We start from the raw sequence: 17,507 nt of genomic DNA, 5'->3' as shown, positions 1-17,507 counted from the left end.
GGTCAAATCTGACACGGAGATTGTGCAGAGTGTGGTTCAGCCTCAGATCGTTCCCAGGGAGAGGGATGGACTCGGGAGTTAGGAACAGGATTTGTGGTGGTGACTGAAGGCAATGGCTCTGGTCTTCCCAATTTTTAATTGGAGGAAATTTAGGCTCATCCATACTGGAAGTGGGAGAAGCAGTTTGATAATTTAGTAACAGTGGAGGAATGGAGAAGGATGGTGGTGAGGTAGATGTGGGCGTTGTCAGTGTCCAGGTGAAAACTAACACGGTGCTTTTGGATGGTGTCACCTAGTGGCAGCATGCAGATGAGAAATAGGAGGGGCCGAGGATAGATCCTTAGGGAAATACAAGTACAAGGACCTCGGAGAGGCAAGGGAGGTCGGAGCTGGGACACAAGTTTGCAATTACAGTGGGGGTCAAAAGTTCTTTTTTAGGATGGTTGGTGACAGTGGATTTAATGGCGACATGAACTGAACCATATGAGAAAGAGAACTGTGAACAATATCAACTAATGTGGAGAAATTGGATGATCAGAGTTTAGCAAGAAGAGGGTCAAGAGAGCAGAAGGCAGGCCTCATGGACAACGTGAGCTCTGAGGGAGATAGAGGTTAGGAGAGAAACTGGAGAACGATGTGAGTTCAGGGCCCAGGCAAGGGGTGACTAGAGAGACAGTTTGACCCGGTGAGCTGGCAGAGGCAATTGATCAGATTGTTTCAATCTTAGTGACGAGAAAGCTCCAAGAGCTCATCACACGTGTTGTTGGAGGAGAGGATGGAGGAGACATTTCAAAAGGAACTAACTTGGATGTGAAATTGAGCTGAATGAATCTGGTTATTTGTGGGGCTGGAATTGGGAAAAAGTGGCCATGAAAACGGCTGGATTGTCATTAAAAACCCAACTGGTTCAGTAATGTCCTTCAGGGAAGGGAAGCTGACACCCAGTGTGGGCCGACACTGCACTCTGGGCACTTTGGGAGCAGAAGGGGACAAATAGAAGTGGAGAGGCAGGAGGCGAAGGAGACAGATTTTATACAACTACAACTTGAACAATAACTTTGACAGAATCTCAAACCCCCAACTTCCCAAAGTAAGAGGTGGAGATGAAAACCACCACCTCCAATTCACACATCGTCCTGACTTGTCTGACATCCAGAATTGGGTGAGCAGACATTTCCTCCAATTAAACATTGGAAATAGTGAAGTCATTGAGTTTGCACATTCTCCCAGTGTCTGCGTGGGTTTCATCCCCACAACCCAAAGATGTGCAGCGTAGGTGGATTGGCCACGCTAAATTGGAAAATAATAATTGGGAACTCGAAATTTATTTTAAAAAATAAATAGTGAAGCCATTGTCTTATGGCCCTGCTACAAACTCCATTCTTTAGTCACCATCCACCTCCCTGGCAACTGTGTTTATTTTATCCTTTCACAGGGAGTGGATATTGCTGGGAGAAATCATTGCCCACTCCTAATTGCCCTCGAGAAGATGGTGGTGAGTTGTCTTCTCAAACTGATGTAATACACGATGTGCAGGTTGAGCCACAGCATAGCCAGGGTGGGAGTTCCAGGATTTTCACCCAACAACAGTGAAGGAACAGTGACATAGAATAGAATAGAATAGAACATAACAGCGCAGTTCAGGCCCTTCGGCCCTCGATGTTGCGCCGACCTGTGAAACCAATCGAAAGCCCATCTACACTATTCTATTTTCATCCATATGTTTATCCAATGACCATTTAAATGCCCTTAGTATTGGCGAGTCCACTACTGTTGCAGGCAGGGCATTCCACGCCCTTACTACTCTCTGAGTAAAGAACCTACCTCTGACATCTGACCTATATCTACCTCCCCTCAATTTAAAGCTCTGTCCCCTCATGCTAGCCATCACCATCCGAGGAAAAAGGCTCTCACTGTCCACCCTATCTAATCCTCTGATCATCTTGTATGCCTCTATTAAGTCACCTCTTAACCTTCTTCTCTCTAACAAACCAGCCTAAAGTCTCTCAGCCTTTCTTCATAAGATCTTCCCTCCATACCAAGCAACATCCTGGTAAATCTCCTCTGCACCCTTTCCATTTCTTCCACATCCTTTCTATAATGCAGCAACCAGAACTGCACGCAATACTCCAAATGTGGCTGCACCAGAGTTTTGTACAGCTGCAACGTGACCTCATGGCTTCGAAACTCAATCCCTCTACCAATAAAAGCTAACACACCGTACACCTTCTTAACAACCCTATCAACCTGAGTGGCAACTTTCAGGGATCTATGTACATGGATACCGAGATCTCTCTGCTCATCCACACTACCAAGAATCTTACCATTAGCCCAGTACTCTGTATTCCTGTTTCTCCTTCCAAAATCAATCACCTCACACTTTTCTGCATTAAACTCCATTTGCCACCTCTCAGCCCAGCTCTGCAGCTTATCTATGTCTCTCTGTAACCTGCAACATCCTTCCGCACTGTCCACAACTCCACCGACTTTAGTGTCATCCGCAAATTTACTCATCCATCCTTCTACGCCCCCCTCCAGGATATTTATAAAAATAACAAACAGCAGTGGCCCCAAAACAGATCATTGTCGCACACCATTAGTAACTGAATTCCAGGCTGAACATTTCCCATCAACTGCCACCCTCCTCTGTCTTCTTACAGCTAACCAATTTCTGATCCAAACTGCTAAATCACCAAGTCAGGATGTTGTGTGGCTTGGAGGGGAACTTGCAGGTGATGGTATTCTCATGTTCTTGTCGTATGAGGCGGTCACAAGTTGAAAAGTACTGTCTAAAGCGCCTTGATGAGTTGTTGCAGTGCATCTTGTAGGTGGTACGTACACTGTGTTTGACTAATGCAGATTTCAATGTCATATTTGACCTGAAGATGAACTTTTGACTACATATTTGCACCATCACTAAGACTGTTTATATCCAGCTCAATAATATTGCCCACCCTAGCCCTCACCTCAGTGTGTCTGCTCTGAAACCAACATCCATGCAACTGTTATCTTTAAACTTGATGATTGCAACATACTCCTGAACAGCATCCCAACTTTTATCATCTGTAAACTTGAGATCATTTGCTGCCCATTTTCTCACTCTTACCAATTCCCTTTTCACTTGGCGCAGTCTTATCAACTGGTTGAACTGTTGATTACTAGAGGCAGCAGCAACACATCCAGCTCTACCTGGCCCTGCTCTCCTCTGCCTAAACTGAACACTATTTCTGGATTGTTCCTGGAAGCAAGGACAAACCAGATTCTGTTCTTCATGATCATCTTCTTAAATCTCTCTCCTGACTTCAAACAAGTGCAAGAAGCTCATTGATTTCTTTGTCACTGACACTGAGATCATCCGTTCAGCTGAATCTACTTCCAAAAGTTATTTGTGAACTCGCCTGTGTCTCATTCGGTTTTGTGACTGCGTGAATCTCTTCCCACACATGGAGCAGTTGAAAGGCCTCTCCCCTGTGAGAACTCGCTGGTGTGTTAGATGGTCAGATGAATTAGTAAATCTCTTCCCACACTTGAAGCAGATGAATGGACTTTCCCCACTGTAACCACTTTTATGTTTCAGCAGGTGTGATGAACTGCTGAATCCCTTCATACACACAGAGCAGATGAATGGCCGCTCTCCAGTGTGAATTCGCTGGTGTGTGCGAAGAATGAACAATCGATTAAATTGTTTCCCACACATGGAGCAGGTGAAAGGTCTCTCCCCTGAGTGACTACGCAGATGAGTTTCCAGTTGGGATGGAGATATGAATGCCTTCCCACAGGCCCCGCATTTCCATGGTTTGTCTATGGTGTGGATGTCCTTGTGTCTCTCCAGGTTGGACGATTTCACACCTGTAAATTTCAAATTTCCCATAAAAAGAGTTTATAAACATCATCATTGTCAATACCGAATAAAGATGAAGGAGAGACAATTTTTGTTTGTATGGAACAGATTTTCTGCACTTCCTTCTGCGAAACAGTAAATCCTCATCACATCCATTCTCTCTCCTCCCTATGCTGGAATCCAAACCCCAGGGTGACAAACCAGCCCACATTTTATGGGCCATATTTGAATCCACTGAGATTTGCTGCTTGGGTGTCTGACTCATCAACTGGACCTATGTAGAACTCAGTTCCAACCGTTCTGGCAGCCAACCACCCCCTCCCTGGCCTCTCATTTCTGTCAGCAGCCCACCCAACACCGCCCACCTCTTCACACAGACCCGTGCAGGTTTACCTTTAATTTTCACCATGAGAGTTTGTCAGTCTGCCAAACCTTTCAAACCACCTTCAAAATTCCTTTCATTGCAGTTTACCCGCTCCCTCCACTCTGGCTGGGTTCAGTTCTCAAGTCCCTCTGTGTAGAGTGAGAATAAATCGATAATTTTCTCTCCTGGTCACTGGAATCCTGATGCCCCGCCCACTCTGTTGTTTCACCAAGACGGCCGCAGCTGAAGCAAACAAGCCCCGGGAGCTCAAAATCAGGATCTGTGGGTTCTTCTTGGCGGTTTGGGGCCTCCAGCGGGTGTTTGTGAATCCTCCCCGCCCACCTCCCAGGGCTTCCTTCCTTTCCAGAGATCAGAGTCCTCATTGATTTGAGTGCAAAGTGTCAGCTCTTATTTATTGTTCCCCTCCCCCATCCTCTGATGTGAACCATCCTCCAGTCGCTGAAGCAGGATGGTGACCTTTAACCTGGGCCTGTTCCTAGGAGGGAGAAGCCCCGCAGCTGCAAATCAGGGAGCTGACAATGATTGTGAAGGGTTTGCGGATCCTCCCTCCCACCGCCTGATGCTAATTTTGCTTCCCCGGGACAAAGGACTCTCCTCCAGACGAACAACAGCATTACGCCTGCGCGCTACTGTCTCACCTCATCAACCGCACTGCGCATGCTCCAGATCACAATGCCCAGGGGAATGATTGATGGCGGCTCCCGACCACTAGTAATAGGGGGCGGGACTGGAGGACTGAATGGGAGCAGCTGGTCCTCCAACCAATCGGAGCGAATGAGGGGCAGTGAATGAAGCATGCGCAATGCGGGAAATGGTGAGGGGTGGATGCTTTTTTTCTCGGATCTATAATTTGTAAGCGGAAAATCGCAGTTCGGAGCATATGATGGAGCCGGCGTGTGGACGGGACGATTTCTGTACCGGTTCTGTCATCTACAAACTCCCTCAAAATCCCATCAATCCCATTTGTACTGAGCGGGGCCAAAGATCCCTAAAGTCGTCCCGGTTAATGATCACCATCTTTATTGGGGGCAATGTGCAGCACTGAGCATGTGCGGCCGCCATCACGTTGGGGGCAATATTTTCAGAGCTGGGTGGAGCTTGTCCCCCGTTGTTTTGAATAGAGACAACCTGTCCATCAAACTGGGTCACCCTTTGAGTCCCAATGTCTTAATGATGAGGCAGGGTGGAAGCAGGGAAGGAAAGAAAAGGATGTATCTCCTGCTCTCTGGATCCTACTACCTCAAGGGACTTCCTGCCTTATGTGCCCAAATATCTGTGGCAAACGTACCCTAAAATATATGGAATTATGTTCACTACTCCCAAAATGTTCCCCGACTGAAACCTCAACCACCTGTCCAGGCTCATCCCCCAATACCAGATCCAGTACTGCCCCTTCCCTCGTTGGACTATCTATATATTGCACCAAGAAGGGATTGCTGACAATGACAAGGGGTAAAGTTAAGTTCAGTCGGGCACACGAGTGGTCATCCTAAGTTAGAATTATATTCACACCCAAAGATGTGCTGGTTGGGTGGATTGGCCATGCTAAATTGCCCCTTAATTGGAAAAGAAATATAATTGGCTTCTCTAAAATATTTTTTAAAAGTTAGAATTATAGAATCCCTGTTTCTGGGAGGGCCGTTCACGAGCTTTGAGGGGCTGACTGAGATGTTTGGGTTGGCGTGGGGAGAATGTTTTTGGTATATGCGGGTGCTTGACTTTGCAAAGAAGGTCTTCCCTACCTTCCCAATAGTGCCTGTCTCCTCGCTGTTGGAAGTGGTGCTGTCAGCGGACGGGGTGAGGGGCGACAGGGGATCGTCTCGGTGATTTACAGGAGGGTTTTGGAGGAGGATGGGGTGTCCATGGAGGGGTTAATGCGAAGTGGGAGGAAAAGCTGGGTGTGGCGCTGGAGGAGGGGTGTGTGCTGCGGAGGCTAAACGCCTCGACTTTGTGTGCGAGGCTGGGGCTGATACCGCTGAAGGTGGTGTACAAGGTGCACCTTACAAAGTCTTGTGGTCTTGGCACCTTCAGGTGATGCCACCTAAGACAGAGTAAATAAAATTAGGAATACTCACGAAGTATCAATTCGAGGAGCATAGATCTCTCAGAGGTTACAAAGGAATAGATCAGAGTTTTAGCAACAGATGCTCTGAGCCTTGGGTGGAGTCAGGCGATGTTACTGAGGTGGAATCCAGTCTTCAAGATGATGTAAATATGTGGTTGGGAGCAAGTCACGGGGTCAAATATCACACCAACCATTTGGACAATCTCAATCTCAATCTCAAAACAATGACCAGGGTGAGGGATGGAGTCAGTGGCTAATAAATTGAGTTTGTGACGGGCTGAACGCAATGTCTTCCCAATGTTGAAGTGGAGAAAGTTTCTGCTCACCCATTACTTACTGTCAGAACTGTGTGTGCCTTGGAGGGGAACCTGGATGTGATGGTGTTCACAGACCCGATATCCTGGTCCTTCAAGGAGGCGGAGGTTGAGGGTTTGGGAGATTCTGACAATGTTCTGGTTAGATTTTGGAAATATAAATGCTGCTACCGTACCTGCTCCCACTACCTCCCCAGGCAGCACGTTCCATATATGTCCCACCCTGTGTAAAAAACCTGCTTCGCACATCTGTTCTGAACTTTTCCCCACGCACTTTAAACCTATGTCCCCTAGTACTTGACTCTCCTACCCTAGGAAAGAGCATCTAACTATCCACTCTGTCCATGCCGCTCATAATCTTGTAGACCTCTATCAGCTCACCTCTCAACCTCCGTCGTTCCAGTGAGAACTGACCGAGTTTATCTAACGTGCTGTTGGGTAATTTGGACATTCTGAATTCTCCCTCCGTGTACCCGAACAGATGGCAGAATGTGGTGACTCGGGGCTTTTCACTTCATTGCAATGTTAATGTGAGCTTACCTGTGACAATAGAGATTATTATTAAAGACAGACCTTTCAAATGTCTAAACTGTGGGAAATTCTATAAAACGTCTGGGGAACTGATGTCCCATCAGCTTGTTCACACTGATGAGAGACCGTTCAGGTGCTCTCACTGTGGGACGAGATTCATGCGATCGGAGCAACTCACTGTACACCGGCGAATTCACACTGGGGAGATCCAATATTTCCTCATAGTTAAAATTCTCCATCCCTGGTAGCATCATCATAAATCTCCTCTGCAACGGGCAGCATGAGGTCCCAGGTTCGATCCCGACTCTGGGTCACTGTCCGTGTGGAGTTTGCACATTCTCCCCGTGTTTGCGTGGGTTTCGCCCCCACAACACAAAGTCGTGCAGGGTAGGTGGATTGGCCATAATAAATTGCCCCTTAATTGGAAAAATTAATTGGGCACTCTAAATTTAAATAAATAAATAAATATATCTCCTCTACAGTCTCTCTCGTGTGATCACCTCCTTCCTGTAATATGGCTGTGGTCTAACTGGTGTTTGATGCAGTTCCAACACAATCTCCCTGTTCTTATAATCTCAGCCCTCGGCTACCAAAGGAAACTATCCCACCTGCCTTCCTAAGCACTGAAGAGAGTGATTGGCAACTGAGAGAGACAGAGGGAGAGAGAGGAAGCAGAGGGAGTGAGAGGCACCAGAGAGAGAGAGGAGCACCAGAGACTGAGAGAGGCAGGAGAGAGAGATAGGAGAGAAGAGAGAGACAGTCTAGTCAGTAACAAAAATAAGTAATGGAATGGAGTTCAGACATGGATCTGCATGAACTGACACCACTTTATTGACAGATTGACAAGATAGTCACTGTACTTGAATCAATGTTATTCACTTTTGGAATTGAATGAATAAAGGGTCAGATTAACTATTTCACAATCACCCAGTATCAAATAGGTCTGTTTAATAGAGAACAGGATTAAACCCAGTGTCCAACATTAGAGGTCTCTGTGGCTGTTAGATGCCTGGTTTCACTGTACAGCTGACGAGTCCACAGCTTCAGTGAACTCGTCTACCCAGGGTCTGTTTCTAAATCCTCATCACAACATATTACCTAGTTAGCTATTGTATATATCATCATGGTCAGACAGCTCACACAAAGCTCAACCAGAAACAACGGTTCTTCTTTCTACTGATCCCAGCTCCTACAAGGGGTCACAGCATCTCCAGCCCTCAGCTCTGTTACTGGGCTGTCATTGACATGAGCAACAGACAGACAGCAAGTTGCCTGAGGCTGAATGGGAAGTTGAAACTTGTGACTCAAGACCAACTGTGTAAGATCTCTGAAAAGATCAGGAATTTTATAAGATAAATCCTAAACCCAGTGAACAAATTAATGAGTCATAAGACAAAAACTTCAGGTTTTATGACTTTTACTGCAACAAACTAGAAGCAACAATGCCTTAACACTATTTTAATAGGGAACGTATCCCTTGAACTATAAATAGAATGTTGCCCTTTTACTTTTCAAGACAATCAAAAATCACACTCCATGGTTTCGTCGCTGAAGTTGTCACTCAATTCTCCTGGAACCAGCCCAATGTGATTCTTCATTCCTGTGTTTACTTCCATTCTGTTCCTTTACCTGACTGGCAACCCTTAACCCCAGAAGTGTATTTTGCAGTGATGGTTCTCCTGATGATATTCAGGTCCTGATAAACCAAGTGACTCTTCCAAATCCTGAAGTGGCATTCATTTTTTTTCTGCAAATCTTCATCTAATATCCTGTAAAAGGAATTTATAAATGGAAATTGAGAACAGGCAATTCTAGTTTCCATCCAACACACTCTCCCTCCATTCTCACTCTGTAATATTCATCCTCCTAATTATCTAAAGGTGCTGATTCAGGCTGACTGACAGATCCCTGCTTACTGCTTCCCGTCTTGGAGAGGTCTGAAAATCTCCATGCAGACTGCCAGACATAAATATGTCTATATTACTGAACTCAAAATGTGTGGAACATACAGACTAGATTCACTTCCTTTCTCTACAGTTGCTGCAAGTTACCAATGACCCATCAGGGTGAGAAAAGAAATGGAAAGATAAAGTAGATTTGGAGCGGCTGCTGCCTCTTGGGCATTCCAGAACAAGAGGTAATAGTCCTACGATAAGCGGTAGCAATTTCAAAACAGTTTTAATTTTAAAAAATAATAATTTAGAGTACCCAATTATTATTTTTCCAATTAAGGGGCAATTTAGTGTGACCAATCCACCTACTCTGCACATCTTTGGGTTGTGGAGGTGAAACCTACGCAGACACGGGGAGAAAGTGCAAATTCCACACAGACAGTGACCCGGGGCCGGGATCGAACCCAGGTCTTCAGCACCGTAGGCAGCAGTGCTAACCACTGGGCCACAGTGCTGCCCTATTCAAAACAGAGTTGAGGAAAAACTGTTCCTCCCATGGGCTGTGAATCTGTGGAATTCACTACCCCAGAGTGCGGTGGAGCTGGGACAGTGAGTACATTTAGGGAGAAGTTAGACAGATTTTAAATTGGGTTGAAGGGTTCTGAAGAACTCTCAGGACGGTGGAGATAAGGCCAGGATGAGATCAGCCATGACCGAATGGCGGAGCAGACTCGATGGGCCAAATGGCCTAATTCTGCTCCTGTATCTTATGAACTTATGAAAGGGGGAGACATTGATTTGCTCCCAGATGTTGCCCAGAGGAGGAAGTTTTAGTCTGAAACTCATTGTCCAACCTCCACATTGTGACATCACAAAGAGCTCACACTCTAAATCAGCCAATAGGAATCAATCCGCTCCGCAGTGACGTCACTGCATTAGTGCGCACACGCCGGCGCGTTGACACGCGAGCCCCGCCCCCACCCTTTGTTCCCTCTCCCCCAACACAGCCTCGAAACGGTTTCCAGGCAACCGGCTGACAGTTCCGGCCGTCGGTGATTTCCCCGCCCCTGACCTGGAGCTGCGCATGTCTCAGTGAGAGGGGAAGCTGCGCATGCGCAGTGGAGCTCATTTCCGCTGACATTTCCGCTCAGGTGTTGACTAATGGAAATACTTGGAGGACCGGAAAGACTCTGCCCCTCCGCCAATCAGAGCTTCCCCATTGTTGGACATGGAGGTTTCTGCCGAGCGAAGCTGTTGTTCCTTCAACCCGGAATGAGCTTGAGCTGCACACAGACTCCTATTTCCAACAACTGTGAGTAAAACACTTTCTTTTCTCCCCCTTTCCATTTCTTTTCTCATTCTGACCTTCAATTGGTCACTTGCAGCAACTGAAGGGAAAGGAAGTGAATCCAGGGGGGGTGCAGACTCTGGAAAGGTTTGTCCAGGTCTCTCTCTCTCTTAAAGACATCGTTTGCTCCCTCAGCTTGACACATTTATTTGTCTGGCTAAAAGGATGTTCACAATTAAAGGGCTGGTTTCTCCAGGAGATGGCTGGCATTTAAGGGGTCAGTAAACAGGCCAAGTCCAACACAGCCAATTACTTCCCTGTCGGAATACTCTCCATCATCAGCAAACTGATGGAATGAGTCATTAAAGGTCCTATTAAGTGGCACTTATTCTGCGATAACCTGCTCCAGGAAGCTCAGTTTGGGTTCCGCCAGGGTCACTCAGCTCCTGACCTCATTACAGCCTTGGTTCAAACTTGGACGAAAGAGCTGAATGCCAGAAGTGAGGTGAGAGTGACTCCTCTTGACATCAAGGCAGCATTTGACTGAGTATTGCATCAAGGAGCCCCAGCTAAACTGGAGTCAATGGGAATCAGGGGATAATTCTTCACGGGTTGGAGTCATACCTGGCACAAAGGAAGATGGTTGTGGTGATTGGAGGTCAGTCATCTCAGCTCCAGGACATCACTGCAGGAGTTCCTCAGGGCAGTATCCTAGGCCCAACCACCTTCAGCTGCTTCATCAATGATCTCCCTTCCATCATAAGGTGAGAAGTGGTGATGTTTGCGGATGACTGCACAATGTTCAGCACAATTCTCAACTCCTCAGATAATGAAGCAGTCCATGCCCAAATTCAGTAAGACCTGGACAATATCCAGACTTGGGCTGATAAGTGGCAAGTTACATTCGCGCTACACACGTGCCAGGCAATGACCATCTTCGAAAAGAGAGGATCTAATCACCACCCCTTGACATTCAGTGGCATTCCCATCGCTGAAACCCGCACAACCAACATCCTGGGGGTTACCATTGATCAGAAACATAGCCATATTAATAATGTAGCTACCAGGGCAGATCAAGGGCTGGGAATCCTACGACAAGTAACACGCTTCCTGATACCCCAAAGCCTGTCCACCAGACATCTACAAGCACAAGCCAGCAGTGTAATGGAATGCGCTCCACTTTGCTGGATGAGTGCAGCTCCAACAACAAAGAAGCTTGACTCTATCCAGGACAAAGCAGCCTGATTGACTGCACCCCCTTCCACAAACATTCAAACCTTCCACCACCGACAAACAGTAGCAGCTGTGTATACCATCTACAAGATACACTGCAGTAACTCATAAAGGTTCCTCAGACAGCACCTTCCAAACCCACAACCACTACCATCTAGAAGGACAAGAGCAGCAGATACGTGGGAACCTCACCACCTGGAGGTTCTCCTCCAAGTTACTCACCACCTTGACTTGGAAATATATTGCCGTTCCTTCACTGTCCCTGGGGCAACATCCTGGAATTCTCTCCCTAACAGCACAGGGGATGTAGGGCAGCATGGTGGAGCAGTGGTTAGCGCTGCTGCCTTACGGCTCCGAGGTCCCAGGCTCAATGCCGGCTCTGGGTCACTCTCTGCGTGGAGTTTGCACACACTCCCCGTGTTTGCGTGCGTTTCACCCCCACAACCCAAAGATGTGCAGGGTAGCTGGATTGGCCACGCTAAATTATTCCTTAATTGTAAAAAATGAATTGGGTACTCTAAATTTATAAAAAACAAATGAAAAAAAAATGCACAGTGGATGTACCTACACCTCCAGGACTGCAGCAGTTCAAGAAGGCAGCTCACCACTACTTCGGAAGGGCAACTGGGGAAGGGCAATAAATGCCGGCCTGACCAGCATTGTCCACATCCTGTAAATTAATTTTTAAAAATTTAATATCGGACAGAGATATGTCTAGTGTTGTTATATGGTATGTATTGTAGATATTATTGATGGTTCTGTAATAAAATACATCCATTATTATTTCTAGTTTTGTAAATAGTACTGTACCTACATTATATATTTCCAGTCATACAGTCATTGCAGCACTGACAGAATCCATTTGGTAACTCAAGTTAATGCTGACTCTCTGTACAGCAATCCAGTCAGTCCCATTCCCCCTCGATATCCCTGTTCCCCTGCAAGTTTATTTTCTTCAAGTGACCATCCTATTTTATTTTAAATTATTGATCATCTCGACTTCCACAAACCTTGTGGGCAGTGAGTTCCCTGTCATGACCACTCCATGACTAAATAAAATTCTTCCTCAGATTTCCCCATCTCTAATCAGTAAATGTACTTACATGGAGATTCTCTACTCTTGTACAGGTTTTAGTGAGTTTAGATTTGTTGATCAGCACCTTGAGGAAAATTGTGAGGGAAAGTAAGTGAATACAGTCTGTATATTACACACATTTTTCATTGAGTATTATAGACATATATGTCTGGCAGCCTGCATGAAGATTTTCAGGTCTCTGTGTCCAGGACAGAAAGCAGTGAGCTTGGATCTGTCAATCAGCCTGAATCAGCACCTTCAGGAGAATTGGGAGAGTGAATATTAGATGCAGCAGAGTGATAATGGAGGGAGAGTGTGTGGGATTGAGATTTAGAGCATTTCAGGGAAAGAGAGAGGAAAGAATGTTCGATAGACACTAGAATTGTCTGTTCTGAATTTCTATCCTGTACTGACAATGATTACTATTGTAAAATCTGTTTTCAGGAAGTTCGAACGAGAGGCGTTTGAGGCCGATATCTCAAACTAAATATCACGTCAAGAACTGACTGAGTCACTTAATTCTTGGGATCATCGGCCTTTGAATCTAGAAGGAGAAATGTTTGTCTATTCTGTCTGCTTCAAGAGATTTTAAACAACAGTGTGACTGGAAAAGCATCGAGACACACACACCCATGTGAGACTGTTACAGAGCACTGACTGTGGAAAGAGCTTTAAGCAGTGACACAGCCTGAAAACATACGACACCATTCACAGCAGGGAGAGACTGTATAGGTGTTCTGTGTGTGGATGACGCTTCAACTGATCGTCCAACGCGGTGAAACGCAAGATCACCCGGACCATGGAGAAACCATGGAAATGTGAGGATTGTGGGAAGGGATTCACAGCCCCACACGTGCTGGCAAGGCATCAACGCAATCACACTGGAGAGAGGCCGTTCACCTGCTCTCAGTGTTTAAAGGGATTCACTGACATTGGCAGCCTGCGGAGACACAAACTAGTTCACACTGGGGAGAGACCGTTCACCTGCTCTGACTGTGGGAAGGGATTCACTCGGGTATCCCACCTGCAGACACACCACCGAGTTCACACTGGAGAGAGGCCTTTCACTTGCTCTGTGTGTGGGAAGGGATTCATTGACATTGGCAATCTGCGGAAACACAAACGAGTTCACACTGGAGAGAGGCCTTTTACCTGCTCTCAGTGTGAAAAGGGATTCACTGACATTGGCAGCCTGCGGAGACACAAACGAGTTCACACTGGGGAGAGGCCTTTCACCTGCTCTCAGTGTGAAAAGGGATTCACTGACATTGGCAGCCTGCGGAGACACGAACGAATTCACACTGGGGAGAGGCCATTCATCTGCACTGTGTGTGATAAGGGATTCACTCAGTTACACCACCTGCAGAACCACCAGCGAGTTCACACGGGGGAGAGGCCATTCATCTGCACTGTGTGTGATAAGGGATTCACTCGGTTATCCCACCTGCAGACACACCAGCGAGTTCACACTGGAGAGAGGCCTTTCACCTGCTCTCAGTGTGAAAAGGGATTCACTGACATTGGCAACCTGCGGAAACACGAACGAGTTCACACTGGAGAGAGGCCTTTCACCTGCTCTCAGTGTGAAAAGGGATTCACTGACATTGGCAGCCTGCGGAGACATGAACGAGTTCACACTGGAGAGAGGCCTTTCACCTGCTCTCAGTGTGAAAAGGGATTCACTAACATTGGCAGCCTGCGGAGACACGAACGAGTTCACACCGGGGAGAGGCCATTCATCTGCACTCTGTGTGATAAGGGATTCACTCGGTTACCCCACCTGCAGACACACCAGCGAGTTCACACCGGGGAGAAGCCGTTCTTCTGCACTGTGTGTGATAAACGATTCACTCGGTTATCCCACCTGCAAGCACACCATCGACTTCACACGGGGGAGAAGCCGTTCATCTGCACTGTGTGTGATAAGGGATTTGCTCAATTATCCAGCCTGCTGAAACACAATGTCACTCACACCAAGAGCAGGCCCTTTAAATGCTCTGACTGCAGGAGGAGTTTCAAAAACTCACAGCTACTGATGTCCCACCAGCGCGTTCACTCTGTGGAGCGACCGTTCAGCTGCTCTCATTGCACAAAGAGCTTTAGAACCTCATCCAACCTGATGAAACACGAGCGAGGTCACACCGGGAAGAGCCCGTTCACCTCTCCGACAGGGAAAATATTCACTTGGTCATCACTTGCTGAACCACAATGTCACTCACAGCAATGAGAGACCCTTTAAATGCTCCGATTGTGGGAATGGGTTTAAAAGCTCTCGGGTACTGATGTCCCACCAGCGCATTCACACTGAGGAGAGACCGTTCAGCTGCTCTCACTGCACAAAGAGATTTCAAACATCATCCACATTGCGGCGACACCAGCGAGTTCACACTGGAAGGAAGCCATTCACCTGCTCTCACTGTGGGGAGGGATTCACTCAGTCGTCCAACCTGCTGAGACACCAAAGGGTTCACAAGTGATCTTGGGTTCGATTCTGCTGTTAATCACATCCAGGACTGAACCTGGAGTGGGTGGAGGGGTTTGTCTCCTCGTCAACTGGTGCTCGGATGTGGCGACCCTGGCAAACTACTGCTGCCCGTCCTGGAATACCCAACTGTGAAGTGCCATCCATACTACTTTCCACGGAGTTCACTTCTGCCATCATCACGGCGGTCTACATCCCACCCCAGGCGGAAGTGAAGAAGGCGCTTGATGAATTGTAACTACTATAAATAACAGTGAAGCAGAATACCCGGAGGCCTTGTTCATCGTGGCCGGGGACTTTAACCAGGCCAACCTCAAGAGTGTACTGCCAAAATTCCACCAAAACATCTCCTGTCCCAACAGGGGCCCCAACATCCTTGACCACTGCTGCACAAACATCAAGGGTGCCTGATGATCCATCTCCTGATTGCACTTCAGAAAATCGCACCACAAGACGGTGCTCCTTCTCCCGGCATACAAGCAGAAATTGAAGCGGAGAATCCGATTAAGAAGGTTGTGCAATGCTGTTCCAAGGCAACAGAAGGGCTCCCACGTGACTGCTTGGAGTCAGTGAACTGGTCCATATTCAAGAACTGAGCAGCCAACCTAAACGAGTATGCCAGCACCATCACAGACTTCATCAGCAAGTGTGTAGAAGATTGTGTGTCAAAGAAGGTAGTATGTACGTTACCCAACCAGAAACCGTGGTTTAATCGGGAGATTCACTCCCTGTGGAAGGCATTGTCAGAGGAATTCAAGACTGGCGACCCTGACCTAATCAAGAGATCTAGGTATGACCTCCGCAAAGCCATCATGGACTCCAAGAGACCACACCAGGACTCCAAGGGACAGTACCAGACTAAGCTCGAATCACAGATTACCGACATGGACTCTCGTGGTTGTGGCAAGGCTTAAACAACATAATGGGTGCAAAGTAAAGCCGAGTACAGTCTTCAGCAACAGCGCAGCACTCCCCGACAAACTCAATGCATTCTGTGCTTATTTCGAGCAGGAAACCAACAAACTGCCCCAGGAGCCTTGGACATACCCATACCCACCGTCACAGCCTCCAAAGTCAGATTGGCCTTCTTGAAAGTGAACCCTCGGAAAGCGACAGGTCCTGACGGAGTCCCTGCGATGCACCCAGATCCAGCGTGGACCAACAGGCAGGTGTGTTCGCGGACATCCTCAACCTCTCCCTACTCCGTTCTGAGTTTCCCACTTGCTTCAATAAGACCACCATCATACCGGGGCCAAAGAAGAATCAGGCAAATCTCCTACGAAAGGAGATTGGGGAAACTAGGCCTCTTTTGTCTGGTGTTTCGAGGAATGAGAGGGGATTTCATTGAAACTTACAAAATCCATAAAGGAATAGACAGGGTGGGTGCAGGTGAGAGGTTTCCCCTGGTTGGAGAGTCTGGAACCAGGGGACACAATTTCAAAATAAAGGGGAAGCCACTTAGGACCGGTCTCGGAGGAGACATTTCTTTACTCCTCGGGTTGTGAATCTTTGGAATTCTCTACCCCAGAGGGCTGTGGGAGCTCAGTCACTGAGTGTGTTTAAAGCAGAGACTGACAGATTTCTGTTTTTTGTTTAATAAATTTAATCGTACCTAATTATTTCTTTCCAATTAAGGGGCAGTGTAGCGAGGCCAATTCACCTCCGCTGCACGTCGTTTTGGGTTGTGGGTCTGAGACCCAAAAGACACGAGGAGAATGTGCAAACTCCACACGGACAGTGACCCAGGGCCAGGATCGAACCCAGGTTCTTTGTGCGTGAGGCAGCAGTGCTAACCACTGGGCCACCGTGCTGCCCAACTGACAGATTTCTAAATATCAATAACACAAAGGGATATGGGGATAGCGTGGGGAAAAAGACATTGAAGTCATGATCGTATTGAATGATGGAGCAGGTTCGATGGGCTGAATGACTAACTCCGGCTCTGGTGATATAAAGATAGGAAGGAAAGTAAATTGTGAAGAGGACATAAGGAGGGTACAAAGTGATATAGATAGGTTACGTGAGTGGGAAAATATCTGCCAAAAGGAGAATAATGTGTGGAATATGTGAAATTATCCACGTTGGCCAGAAGAATAAAAAAGCTTCTTATCGAAATGGTGAGAGATTGCAGAGCTCCGAGATTCAGAGGGATCTGGGTGTCCAAGAGCATGAATCACAAAAGGCGAGTATACAGGTACAGCAAGTAATTAGGAAAGCTAATAGAATGTTATTGTTTGTTGTGAGGGAAACTGAATACAAAAGTAGGGAGGTTATGCTTCAGTTATACAGGACATTGGTGAGACCACATCTGGAGCACTGTGTACAGTATTGCTCTCATTTAAGGAATGGTGTCAATGTGTTGGAAACAGTTCAGAGAAGGTTTACTGGACTCATACCTGGA

At 46.9% G+C, this 17,507-nt stretch overlaps 1 protein-coding gene across 1 annotated transcript; it reads left to right on the top strand.

The window, feature by feature from the left end:
• The first annotated feature begins 10,255 nt into the window (after positions 1-10,255).
• On the top strand, positions 10,256-16,020 carry LOC140417974 (uncharacterized). The gene is made up of 3 exons (XM_072501405.1): positions 10,256-10,340; positions 13,069-14,170; positions 15,844-16,020. The coding sequence occupies exons 2-3, from the start codon at positions 13,424-13,426 to the stop codon at positions 16,018-16,020; spliced, it is 924 nt and encodes a 307-aa protein (XP_072357506.1). The 5' UTR covers positions 10,256-10,340; positions 13,069-13,423.
• Positions 16,021-17,507: the final 1,487 nt, after the last annotated feature.

This window comes from Scyliorhinus torazame, chromosome 5 (assembly GCF_047496885.1).
Source record: "Scyliorhinus torazame isolate Kashiwa2021f chromosome 5, sScyTor2.1, whole genome shotgun sequence".
Taxonomy (NCBI): Eukaryota; Metazoa; Chordata; class Chondrichthyes; order Carcharhiniformes; family Scyliorhinidae; genus Scyliorhinus; species Scyliorhinus torazame.
Note: the sequence above shows the minus strand (reverse complement) of the source record. Positions and strands in the feature narration are given on the sequence as shown.

Excerpts from the sequence above, each read along its gene's own strand:
- LOC140417974 (XM_072501405.1), top strand. The coding sequence starts at position 13,424 with ATGGAGAAACCATGGAAATGTGAGGATTGTGGGAAGGGATTCACAGCC. Across the intron at positions 14,171-15,843 it reads ACCTGCGGAAACACGAACGA|GCATTGTCAGAGGAATTCAA; the intron begins GTTCACACTGGA and ends TCCCTGTGGAAG.